We start from the raw sequence: 13,508 nt of genomic DNA on the forward strand, positions 1-13,508 counted from the left end.
ATCAAGGTAGAAAATGCAAATCATAATTTAGTGTAATTTATTTTATTCTGATGCTATTGAGCTAGACCCAAACAATAGCTATAACTTAACATGAAAGGCAGAGAAACGAGTCTATGATTTTTACCCAGTGGAGTGGAAAAATAATTCACTTCCTATTCTGAAATATTTGCTTGAAATAAGCTATCATGCTCCTACAGAGTTCTTTGGTCATGCCTCCCTTTGAAGCCCAATGCAATGCTCTGCGCAAGGTGAATGACAATTAGGCTTCCAACAACCTGAATCGCTGGGTCACTGCACATGGCAGCAGTCTATTTAATTTACCTTGCAATCATTCATATTAGTTTAATATTCTTAATATGTATAGTAATATAACTGGTAAATTTTTTATCACTGTAGGTAATTGTCAGAGGGTACAACAAATAATATGCTGTCCGAGCAGTTATTTTACTGATAAGAACACCTTGTACAAGACTATCATTAAAATGCTTATTTTATAGATACTAGTTCACTACAGTACTAGTTAATAAATGTTATTGTTGTCAGGGCTTCTTTCAGAATTGAAGGGTAAATATAATATAATTCTTAGATGTTATGATTGTAAATTATTACAGAGAATAATTTATAGGTTGTATTATCAATGATTCAAACAACTTTCAACCAAGATTCACACATTTTCTAATGGAAACTTATGTGAAAAATGTGTGAATCTTGGTTGAAAGTTGTGAGAATCTTGGGTGAAAACATGAAAAATAGACCCCTATGTATTTACAATTGGCTGCATAGTAGAAGATCTTGGCGTCTGGAACTTTCTCAGAGTAAGCTATAAACACCACACCTCCCAACTTCATTTGGACAGATATGGCCATCAGACAATCTTTTTTTTTTCTTCTAGCATTTTAGTATGTGAATGTTGCATAGCATATCTCACATTGCAAAGGGTCTCTTCTGTAGTCTTTATTTAGTATTTAAAGCTATAACATAAAGTACAGGACTGGCAATAATGATAAAATTAGTATTGTATTACACAGCATATGCTGGAGGCAGACTGATTGTGTAGCACAGAGCATCTTAAATAGGGAGAATAAATAGACCTTCTCAGTCACACAAACGTTCTGCGGAGATCCATCAACCATACCGCATACCTGCCTTTTCCTGCAGCTATATGTGTGTATTCAATACTATTGCATCTCCCATTTTAAATCCCAGGGTCACTGAAAACATTTTCATTGTATTGCTGGCACAAGCCTGTATATTTACAATAGAGCTCCTAAATACAGTTCAATTGTTCTACACACACTTTACCCAGTAGGGGAGTTCAATGACTTTTTATTTGACTTTGTAGCAACAAGAACCCGAACAACTGCTTTCTTTCAATAAAGTTCACAAGTTTGTTTTTATCTGCAGAGAAAGTGAAATGTGTTTCTAAGTACCAATTTCTTCCATGTATTATTCTTTGGCAGGAATAAGCTGTTTGAGATTTATAAAGTCCCCCATCGATTTAATGATATTCTCTGAGTATTGAGTGGTCAGCCACAATAGAAGGGAACAGAGGAATTGTGCGCCTGCATTGGCAAAGAACATTAAGATGAGATCTCTTTGATCTGCAGGCTCCTGGATTTGCTTCATTTGAAATGTACTCATGTTAAATGAAAATTACAGGCTGTTTTTCCTGTTTTTTCAAATAATCTCACAAATGTATTTAGAAACAAACACACTCAACCATGAAAAAGACATTTGTGAATCTAATGAAACATTGTTAAAGATAAAATGTTTAAACCAGTATATAAATCTAACAAGATATTAGTCTAATGCTGTATTTTATATCTAGAAAGTGTATAGAGAAAAGTTCACTGTACTGTGCAGTTAAATTTCATTTTGGACTTATTGTGGCATGTAATGATTTGGCCAGTAAATGTCAGCATAGCTGTATCTGCTGAATATGGGTAGATTTACTAAAGGCAAATAGGCATTTTTGCAAGGGAATTTTCCCTTTGCAAGAAAATGTTCCCTTAGCTTAATGAATGTGGTGAATATTCATTTTGCGAAGAATACCCAATCACATGGAAAAGAAAAAAAAAACGTGTTTTTGCTTGCATATGATTGGATGATGGAAGTCAACAGAGCTTTACCTCATTCACTCAGCTAATGGAAAATCCCCTTGCAAACCATACAGCTTACTTGCCTTTAGCAAATCCACCCCATAGTGTTCTTAAATGTAATGTATCCTGGTTTCCACAACTGATCACCTGAGATCCTTGGTTGAGAGACCAGACCCTGATGAGACATATGCAGATTACCAGTTATGCCAAAAGATTGGGCCAAATTGGTGCTAGCATCTAAAAGTTTGCTGAAAGTGAATCTATCCTGGTTTCTGCATCTGATCATCAGGCCAGACCCTGATGAGACTTTTAGTGGATTAACAGTTATGACAAAGTATTGGGTCGATAGGTGCCAGCATCTGATATACGCTTATATACTGCTTGATTTAGTTAACCTTGCTACTAGAAGTAATTTTTTTAGAAAACGTGTATTTATAATTTGCATTCATATGTGTACATTAAGGCAGCTATTTTTGCTCATTACTTATGCAAGTCTTGTCACATTTTTTTTCTTTAAAGCTTTTCTCACAATGCAAAGGTATGGGAAGCAATGTACATAGGGAGCCACATGGGGTCTATGTAGTCAGGTGAAAACAGATGATCTGAGGTCTTTTGTATAAGGACCAGACCCTGATGTGACCATTAACAGATTCATTGTTTTGGCAAAGGATTGGGTTGGCTGGTGCCAGATATTACAGGCTAGTAAATACTGGTGGTGCTGGCAATGCCATTTTAATTGTATATGCAACATGTAGGCTAGTAGATGAAAATATATGAGAAATAATAAAGGTTTAATAGGCAGGCACAGCGTACTACAGGCTAAGAAGCCGGTGGCAAAATAGCAAAACATCATATGCGTGGAGTGAGATCATAAATGTCATTGAGTGGACTCCCTGCTCTTTGCATAGGAGCTGTGTGGATGATGCTGTATAGCACAATGATACATATGCACCATAACATAAACTGACTATATGCAGCAGCTCATGGAGGCAATGACCTCTAAATGAACATATAATGTGGTCTTACCTGGTTATTCTGGAAATCATAGTCCAAAGAATACTGAAGTTTCCCAAGCTTTTCTTCTTCTTTGGGTTTCTCCTTGTCTTCTCCATCAGTTAAACCTGTCTCAGCATCATCATCATCATCATCATCATCCTTCAAAGCCTGCAAGAAAATACGTGGCATTACTGAACTTCTTAAAAAAATAAAAAATCCTCATTTTTGTGGTACCTTTCCATTCAAATACTATTTATGCTCAGCAAGCAGCAAAATAATTTTTTTTTTAGAAAAAAAAGCAGGCAGATAAAAATATGTCTAAGAATGTATTTTATAGTTTGGTAAGTAGAAGAAATTGAAACATACTTTATTAAAGCTTTGTGAACATGCTGAAAAAGGTATGACAAGAAAAATCACCATTACAAAGTAACATACCAATTTTTTTTACATTACTGCATGCAATAGATCAGGTCTCATTCAAAAAATTTAGCTGACAGCTTCTCGTGTCTGTATGATATTTGTCATTATGAAAGTGCCAACCATGGGTACATTTGGAGTTCAAGAATACAACATGCTAATTTATAGAATGGAAGCTTATGGAATAAAGGTTTGTCTATGCTAAATATAATTTTTTTTCGGTAAAGCCAGGCTGATCTAAATTAATTGTACAATGATAATAATTCAGTAAATAAGTCAGGCATTGTATGTTTTAGTAATTAAGCAGTCAGTTTGCAATTTCATTAACAGGAGATTTTGTTTTACAATTTTAACTAGTAACGGGAGGCTTATGTGTTCTTGCTGCATTCTAAAAACATTTAGAAAATGAATGTTCCTCCACATTGAAAGTCATTAGAATCTCTATAATCTGAATGTTTTTACCTTCATAGTTTTATATATGTACACTTTTCCAACCATGAGCACAAACATCCTATTATTTACACAAGGGATGGGTAAAGTTGTTGTCTGATATTAAATCATAAAATGGTTTTAAATAATTCCTTGTTCCTTTAAAAATACCCTTTCCCCTATCAAAGTATTGCTTTATTTCCCAAGTCAATTCTTACCCTAAACATGTGGACTGTGCACAAACACTGGTGCAGCAGTGCATACTTTGCTGTTTACAATTCTGATCTTTTCTGTGAGGGTCAGAAATAAAGTGATTGGTGACCGCAGGTTTAGTGAGCACAGTCTGATTCATATTTATGTGGTTCACAGACTTGTCCAAAAAGACCTAACTTTTATCTAAGGCTTTGGCAAATCTACATAATGAGCATGAAGTCAACCATTTGCATAAAACACAGTGTATTAAATCTATTCTATTGATTGCCTGATAAGAGGAGTACATTTTAGCATAATATTTTTGCTGGAATGCTCAAAATGATTTGGCTTCAGAACTAAAGATATTTGCCAAGAAGCTATTCAGCAAATGAAACAACAACAACAAAAAAGTTCATGATAAATGTTAACTAAGGAATATAACTGGCAGAACACCATGCTATAATTGCCAATATGTTAAATGCTTTTTTTTATTGCCATGTTTAAATCATTGGGCAAAAGCAGTTTTACAGCACGGAGAATTCAAATCACTCATAAACCATTTGGCCCCAACAGAGGTTTTAGTGAATAGTCCACAAAGCTGTTTTCCTATCTTTATCTAAGCCACCAATAGCATTTCAAAGATCTTTTATGTTATGATACAGCATAAAAGCTTTTGAAGAGGTATGCAGTTATTTAACACTGTCCTATGATAACCCAAAGAAAAAGATTACTGGTTTATTCATTAAAAAGTGCAAGGAATAAAATGGATACCAATACATTTTCTACCGATCCATTTTTAGTAAATAATACTGGCATTGCATTGTTCTGTCAACTTTCCTGCATAAATTGATCTGAGAGGTTGCCATTTTTTCTTTGCAGTGTGGAGTATGGGCTTCTAGTATATCCCAAGATGGGAGCTCTGTTAGACTGGAGTTAAGGACCGCACTTTGCAGAGGTGGCATGGTGCGGCAGTGTGGTTTTATGTATGTTTGCAAATCTACTCAACAAAAACATATGTTTATTGCCAATTGTTAAAATAATTTGGACTTATTTTTTGTGCTGATGAGCTGGTAATTGTGTTAGAGTTTTTTTGTATTGTATTGTTCTGTGACAAGTGTTCTGTAAACTAGCTTGCAGGCTAGCTGGTAAGTGTACTGGAAATGTTCTTTGTTTTGTTTTTCTGTAAACTGCCCTGCTCAAGTGTGCTTTGCTTTTACTAGGTATAACTTGATCTTAGTGGTTGCCATTGTTCCTATGCTTGTTTCAGTAAAGTGGATTTAAATTGGATGTTAGGTTTGCACTCTTGCATGGAATATATCCATTAATCATTTCATGTGCATGTGTTTCTGAAAAAAAAGCTATATTAGCTTTTTTATAATTGTGTCAAAGGTTGTTGTTGGCTGTACGTGAAATCAGACAGATTGGGTCTCATAGTAAATGTTTCTAAAGTGGACACATTAACTGATTGCTATAGGTAAAAAGTTACTTCATGCCTCTAAACTTTCTTGAAGCTAGGAAAATGTGTATGTCTATTACTGTATAATCCTTATTTCCAGTGTTTGGATCTAAAGTTCCATACTGTTTATCAAATCCATATGACATATGATTTATGACACAGTTAAGAGAGTACATTGCACATCTGTGAGGCAGGTATACACTTTTATAGGAAATGTCATTCCTATACATGCAAGTTTTGGATATGCAGTGTTTTGTAGCAGCTGCCACACTGTGGTGATAGAAGGTGGTGAAATGGAGTGCAGAACTTCAAAGTCTATTACTTTGGAGCATGTATATAGCATGTCAACCAAAAATAAATTGCAGAAGAGCATAGGAGATTCTTCAAGTGATACTAAACTCAGGAGTTAAATCTTAAAAATGCATTCAAGTACCTTAACTATTAACAAAATGTAGTTTATTTGTAGATCACTCAGCTGTGGATCCTAATATCATCTCTGAATTCATGCTGACCCTGTCCTTCCTTCTGGATGGTGGCTACCTTTGTTGCCCATGGTCCTTGTGTGTGTGTTGTAAAGTAGACACTTCTCCAAGCTCACTCCTGTGATAGACTATAACTTCAATACAAATTATCTAGCGAAATATGAGATTATAGTCCATCACAGGAGCGAGCTCGGAGTGGTTGCTACTTTACAACACACACAGGCACCATGGGGAACAAAAGTAGCCACCCTGCGGAAGAAAGAACAGGGTCAGCATGAATTCAGAAATGATTTGAGGATCTACGGCCGAGTGATACACAAATTAGATACATTTTTGTTAATAGTTAAGGTACGTGGATGCATTTTTAAGATGTACCTCCTGAGTCTAATGTCACTTTAAATGTAGGATTTAGCTTTATTTGTCAAAATGTATGATAACCATGGTATTGCCCCATTCCTCTATTTACAGTGTGTATTTTTTACAAAATATATACTGAGTACTTTGTTTGGGAAATTGACAACTAGCTATCATGCAGAAATGTTTTGTTTTTAAAATAGTTTTTTGTATACCCTAACCATGTATTAGAAAATAACATGTATATATGTATGTATACATGTATCTATCTATCTGTTAAAAGCTGGCCTTAGCCTGTTGTAATTTTATCAAGTAATATAAATAACGGGTCTTAGTTCAAATAATAATAGGAATGTAACATGGACTACAGGATTCATTTGTAATTTTTATATCATAAATGTTAATTATTTGCAGCAATTACACAATTTTAGCCTTCTAATGCAATTCTGTTTGCATTTGTGGGGATAACTCTGTTTGAATTAAATCAATTTAGTTCAGCCTCTTGATGTATTAAGCAGTGTTAAGAAGTGGATTAATCTCAATTGAGAAGCCCCAGCTGTCAAGACAACTAATCACAAAATGTTTTCACTGTCTATGGTTTATCCAAACAGGAAAAAAAAAAACCTACCGCAAGTGACAATCCAGAACAGTCATGAGATACAACACAGAGAGAGGGAGGACACAGAAGGAAGAAATCAAATTAAGACAGCCACACATAACCATTGTAAGAGGCATGGAGAAATGACCATTAGTTATGCATCTCATTAGCACTTCATTTTATTTACAGGGAAAATTGCCATGTAGGTCATTGCTGTTCTGTAGAAAGATCTTCATATGTCCCCTGGATAAATTAGATGCTAATGCACAATACCATATTTTTCATGTCAACAACTGGGGTTCAAGAAAAGTGGTCTTCTGACACTCAGGGCACATATAAAAGTTGAGTGTTTTTGGTTTGCACAGTGCTGCTTATAATGATGGACCATTTAGTGGTTGACTTACTAATGGAGTAGACATTTTCACTTTGCAAGGGATTTTCCCTATGCTTAGTGAATGAGGTGAAGTTCTGATGACTTCTATCATCAAATCATCTTCAAGCAGGACAGATTTTTTTTCTTTTCCTTGCTTGTGATTAGGCACTCTTTGTCTTGGAATGTGGACAGCCAATTTGCCTTTAGTAGTTCAACACCATAGTACATAAGAACAAAAAAAGGCCTCTTTCTACAATGAGAGATAAAAATAAATCAAATGTAAAATTAGGGTGCATTGTTCTAAAACTTGAAAAAACATTATTATATTGACACTTTTAATATCATTTATAAAAAAAGAATTTCTATTTTAATCTTATTAGCAGCTTAAGTGGTAGATAATATAGGGGGTATATATGTAGGCAATCCTTAGAAAATATACAGTTGGTAAATGATAGGAGTCGATGTGCTTGGACCCTTTACCTTATGACCCTTGGGACAGTGTTCTCTACAACCCATGTAGGTATAACCTAGTAGTCGCTATATAAGTTTATTAAAAACAACAGATGTCAATGTGATTGGCACTTTGGCCTAAAATACAAAATAGATTCTTACCCCCACAGAAAATAATTTTTGTGAGCAGAATAAATGCCTTCAAACTTATTACTCTTATAAAGTAACTGGGCTTAAATAAAATATTCATGTACATGTGATCATGGTCATCAAAGCAAAGTTTTATTTATTCTTATCTCATCTTATTAAGTATGGCAAAAAGGCTTGGCAAAAGTAGAACTAGCCTGGTCTTTTTTCTAAATAGGAATGGCTTTGTAATGAAAATATTAATAGCACCTTTAAAGAAAGGCTCTTAGTACTAAAAACATTGCTGTAAAACCATTATGAAATGACCACTGACCTGCCATATGGCAGCTGAATTTCATTTGCACAGCAGTAACCACAAAGTATTGTACCCGTAAACAAGATGATTTTTTTAAATGATACAGTCACAAAGAAAAGAGCTCATATTGAGGTAATGTGTCTATTTCTTTCTTTCTATTTTTTAACAAACAGGCCATTTTTCCATTAAGTAACAGAGATAATACATTGTACAAAAACTGACATATTGCAAAAAAAAATGAAACAAAACACAAAAACAAAAAAGTATGCATTTACAATACACATTGTTAGTAACACAGCAATACAATGTGGACCATATATATTAACTTTGCAAAACTACCAATACACTGCAGTTATAAAGAATATTCAATTGTAGCTATCAAAAAGCAAAAGTTAACGTCTAATGTCTATTTTTTTACTAAGTTAATCATTTTGTTCATTATGGTCCAAAATGGAAGAAAATGCATATATTGCTTTTCAGAATTTACTGTATTTCATAACTATTGTGGCTTTTGAAGTGCACTTTTCATTAAATCATTATTTAAAGCTGAACTTGTGCACTAAAACTTTAAATATATTCTTCTATAGCCACACAGGATATACTGTAAATCCATTTTGTGTTCACCAAATGCCTTTTGATACCATACTTTAGCTACTGTGCTGCACATAGCATGTGCAGAGAGCAGCAATGTGCCCAGCAGCTCCACCAGTTACAGACTGCCTGCAAAAAACTAGAGGATAGAAGTGGATAGAAGACACGTTAGCCTGCATAAGGAAAGAGATCACCAGTGGCTGGACTTTTTTTTATAGGACTACTATACATATCTGTAAGAAATGCACAAAATACAGCAAGATTTAAGTAAATAAACCACATGGCACTTGTATTTAGACACCATTTGGCATTCTAGAGCTCAGCTTTAACTTTTACTGCACTTAAACAAGAAGTGCAGTAAAAGAGCAGCTTAGAGCATCTGTGGGACACTGTAGCCGTCACACACTGGCTCTAAGACTTAAGCCCATGACACACTGCATGCAAAGCTATACGGAGCAAAGCAAAGCTGTGAGGCATAGACGTTTGCATGCAGTGTATGAGCTGAGCACGGCCAGATGAAAGACTGCATCTTCAGCCAATCAGCTTTTGCTTTACAACCGAATAGACTTTGCATCCTGATGCGCGAGTTTATACATGCAAGCTAGTTGGCTGAAGATGACATTTTTCATCTCATGACACTGCATGCAAAGGTCCGCACACCACCGCTCCGCACTGCTTCATGTGCAGTGTGTCACAGGTTTAAGAGTTGAGCGATTATGTAACCACTGATTGCTCAGCTCTTGGTGTCTTCTCCCTGAAGAGGGCAGTGTCTGTAAGTTACTGCTCCATGCCAGGATTCTCGCCTTCTCTCTCTGTGCCTCCAGCACTCACTGGAGAAACAGACAGGGAAGGGAATGTTCATGGCTGGCTTTGACTCTAGAGAGGCAAACCAAGCTGTCACTTAGGAAGCTGGGTGGATCCTGGAAATATGGTTGGGATCCTTCCCAGTTGTAGCATGGAATCAGCCCACTATCTGCTAACTTTAGGTCACATGAGTACATTGTTGAATGTACTCTTATGACCAAAAAGAGAAGTAAAGCAAAAAAAAGGTTTGTGCTTACTTCTCTGGTAAGAAAAATATACATTCAAGGGATGTTAAAATACAGATATTATATTTATAGACTTTGCAAATATTTAAAAAATGCACTGTCTGCTCTAGACCCATGCATGATAAAACAGTCTCTGAACTCAAAACACTCCAAAGTTTACCTCAGATTTGAAAATTGTAGAACTCTATTAATGCTTGTTTAAATGCTATTTTGTGTAGTACAAGCCATGTTAATGGACCTACTTAATAAATGTTAGCAGCATCAGGTTAAATCCTGCACTATTATTTAGAAGGGAAGTGTGGGAAGTAGGGAGACTCCATAGTGTGTTGCACACATGTATATGTTATTGTCCCTGCATCAATTCACTATAACAGCCATAAACAGTGCTAGTAAGACATTTAAATTGTTATGTAAAAATTAATAAATGACATATGCAAAAGGGCACATATGTGGAAAGTGTAACCGTTCCTATCTTCTCTTGCAAAACTTAAACACCTGTTCTTTGTAATTACATGCAGGAGTGAGTGCAGAGCAGTGAGCATTTGATTAGCCATTCAAAAAATTCAAAAAGTGCACATTTGGGTATATAGGGCTTCTTGTGATAAACAATTAAAACTGGACTATCTTCACTGGTGAATGACTCCCTCTGCCAATGTAAAGCAAAATATATTATTTTGTAAAAAATGGTAGTTTAGTTGGATACAATCTGACATTGTAAAATTAATGTGGTGTGTCAAATGAATAACAGTTACAAACAAAAACCCAGACTATATCTGTGATGACATTAGCTCAAATAAGGGAATAAAGAAATGCTGTTTCTTCTTCTGTGTGCCAGATTAATTGGAGGAAACAAGACAATGCCTAAAAGAAAGACCACGGTTAGCAAAAATGTGCTCTAGCTTATTATCATTTTTCATTTAGCCAAGTGTCATTTAACCTAATAGTTCAGTCCATCCCCTTGTTTTTCTTTTACTCGTGCTTGCACAGTAGCAGTCTATTTCTCTTAGCAGCATTTTTACAGTATCTCACAGAAGTGAGTACACCCCTCACATTTTGTTGCCAGTGGTTTAGAGATTAATGGCTGTGTGTTGAGTTATTTTGAGGGGACAGCAAATGATACACTGATATATAAGCTGTACACTCACTACTGTACATTGTAGCAAAGTGTCATTTCTTCTGTGTCGTCACATGAAAAGCTATCATAAAATATTTACAAAAATGTGAGGGGAGGGGTGCACTCACTTCTGTGAGATACTCGAGTCTATTCACTAAGCTGCCATAGGCAGCCGAGTGAAAGACCGATCTGAAGTGAAGTGAGCCGAACACTGTTCGGCTATTCACTTCAGGCTGGTACGGCTGATTTCAGCCGTACATCGGCTCACTTCGCGTGGCTTCAGGTCGGCCGAACATGCTCAGCATGTTCACCGAAGCTAGCCGAAGGATCGGCCTAAGCTACGGCCAGATCCTTCCGTAGCTTCGTGAATAGACCCCACTGTGTATATATATATATATACACACACACACAATATATATATACATATTTATATATTCATAGACATATAAAAAATTAGACTTATTTCTAATAATCCTTTTAAGTGGGAGAAGCTAGGAATGAAATTGCCAAGATCTTGCTGCCAAAGTCCCTAGGAAAGTCCCTAGGGGTCACTAGCAACTGATAAAAAAATAGATATTGCTTTTTGGTTAAAACATTTTTTTTTTACTTAAACAAATCTCTGGAAGACGAAAATAAGTTATTAAACAAGGTAAAGTGACAGTTCCTGAGAGATTACATAACATTTAATGAAAGAATACATTTACATTTTTGTTCTAACAAAAATGTGAAACATGAATACTATATTAACTTTTAAAGCTAACTCCGCCCAATGGTGATGTATTAACAAAATAGTTGGGACAAAAGTTTTTGCCTTTTGTTATTTAGTTCCTCTTATACCTCTGCTGCTATTGCAACTGCCACTTGATTGAAACACAAATGTGAAGCTGGATGAAAACTAAGAGGGTTATTCACAAAGCTGCCGAAGGCAGCCAAGTGAATAACCAACCCGAAGTGAAGTGAGAAGACTGTTCGGCTATTCACTTCAGGCTTGTACAACTGATTTCAGGCGTACAACGGCTGCAATCAGCCGTACATCAACTTGCTTTGGTTCGGCCGAACATGCTCAGCATGTTCGGCTGAGCCGAAGTGCAGAAAAACTTGGACTCAGCCGATCCAACAAGTGGATCGGATGAGCCGAACCTCCGTCAGGCATTCGGCTCGGCTATTCTGCTTGGTACAGAGCGAAAAAAGTTGTAAAAAAAACATAGAAAAAACTGTTTCCAAATGTAAAGAAATGATCAATGTTAAAAAATAAATAAAGATTTCCCAAAAAAAAAAAAGATTATCGAAAAAAGAAAGAACAAAAGAAAGATCACTGAAAAAAGAAAGAAAAAAGAAAGATCAATAAAAAAGGGAAAAACAAAGATCAATGAAAAAAGAAAGATCAATGAAAATAGAAAAACAAAAATAAAGATCAAGAAAAAAAGAAAAAAAAGAAAGACACAATTTGGTGGAACAATCAGTGACAGCTAGCTCCGCCCAACTGTTTCCTATTGGCTGGGACCTGCTAGAGTCTTCTAGCAGTTCCCGACCAATGAATAACAACTGGGCAGAGCCGGCCGTGACATCGAGTCCGGCTCTGCAAAGTTTTCATTGTTCAATGACAGAGCAGCGTCCCCAGGTTGTCATTGCTCCGCCCAGCTCCGCCCAGCTGTCACTTGCAAGGCTTCAGGTTTAATTTCGGCTCAGTCGAGCCGAAGCATATGCCTTCGGCTCGGCTGAGCCGCTCGGCCAAGTTCGGGAGCTGTACAGCTATAGTGAATAGCCCGACAGATTTTGACGGCAGCAGAACCGCCGGCCAATAGAAAACAGTTGGGCGGAGCTAGCTGACACTGCTAGCTTTGCACAATCGTTTTCTATTTATTTTTTTCTACTTTTTAAGCTATTTTTCTGTTCTGCTCGTTCCCACAGAGGGACCGAGCCGAAGCCACGCGATGTACGGCTGATTTAATCAGATATATGGCTGAAATCAGCCGTACCAGCCTGAAGTGAAAAGCCGAACATCGTTCGACTCACTCCGCTTTAGTTCGGTCATTCACTCGGCTGCCTACGGCAGCTTAGTGAATAGACCCCTATATATTGAGTTCAGTGAGAAAATTATACAATGGGATGAATTATCCTAATGTGTAGTCCTAGTTTTAACAAAGAAAAAAAGATTAAAAAGCAGATGTGAGTCAGATAAACTTCAGGCATGTGTCAGCAAGAAGAGTAGACACTTCCTAGTGACAAGGCCTTATTATATAGCAAAACAGTTAAATGAATGGGGGAAAAAAGGTTGCAAAATGTAAAGAAAATAGGAAAAGAAAAAACCTTTCCCTAGTCTACTATAAACTAACTATATGTGCATGTATACAGTATATCTATCTGTATCAGGATATCTATTATTAAGTCACAATACTTAAATAATTTATCACATATAAAATAGGTTATGCAAATGTATAAATATAAAGACATACAGGGCTGTTC

The 13,508-nt window shown here is 36.1% G+C and overlaps 1 protein-coding gene across 3 annotated transcripts in view; it reads right to left on the minus strand.

Annotated features, from left to right (window-relative positions):
* SYT1 (synaptotagmin 1) overlaps positions 1-13,508 on the minus strand; it is a 221,844-nt gene that overhangs the window by 105,588 nt on the left and 102,748 nt on the right. For 2 of the 3 annotated variants that reach the window (XM_018572812.1, XM_018572819.1), the window contains one exon: positions 3,126-3,263. In XM_018572812.1, the coding sequence (XP_018428314.1) occupies positions 3,126-3,263 (138 nt within the window). The remainder of the gene's footprint in view (positions 1-3,125; positions 3,264-13,508) is intronic. The other variant, XM_018572826.1, reaches the window with a different exon arrangement.

Source organism: Nanorana parkeri, unplaced genomic scaffold (assembly GCF_000935625.1).
Source record: "Nanorana parkeri isolate BGI_ZX_2015 unplaced genomic scaffold, ASM93562v1 scaffold45, whole genome shotgun sequence".
Classification (NCBI taxonomy): Eukaryota; Metazoa; Chordata; class Amphibia; order Anura; family Dicroglossidae; genus Nanorana; species Nanorana parkeri.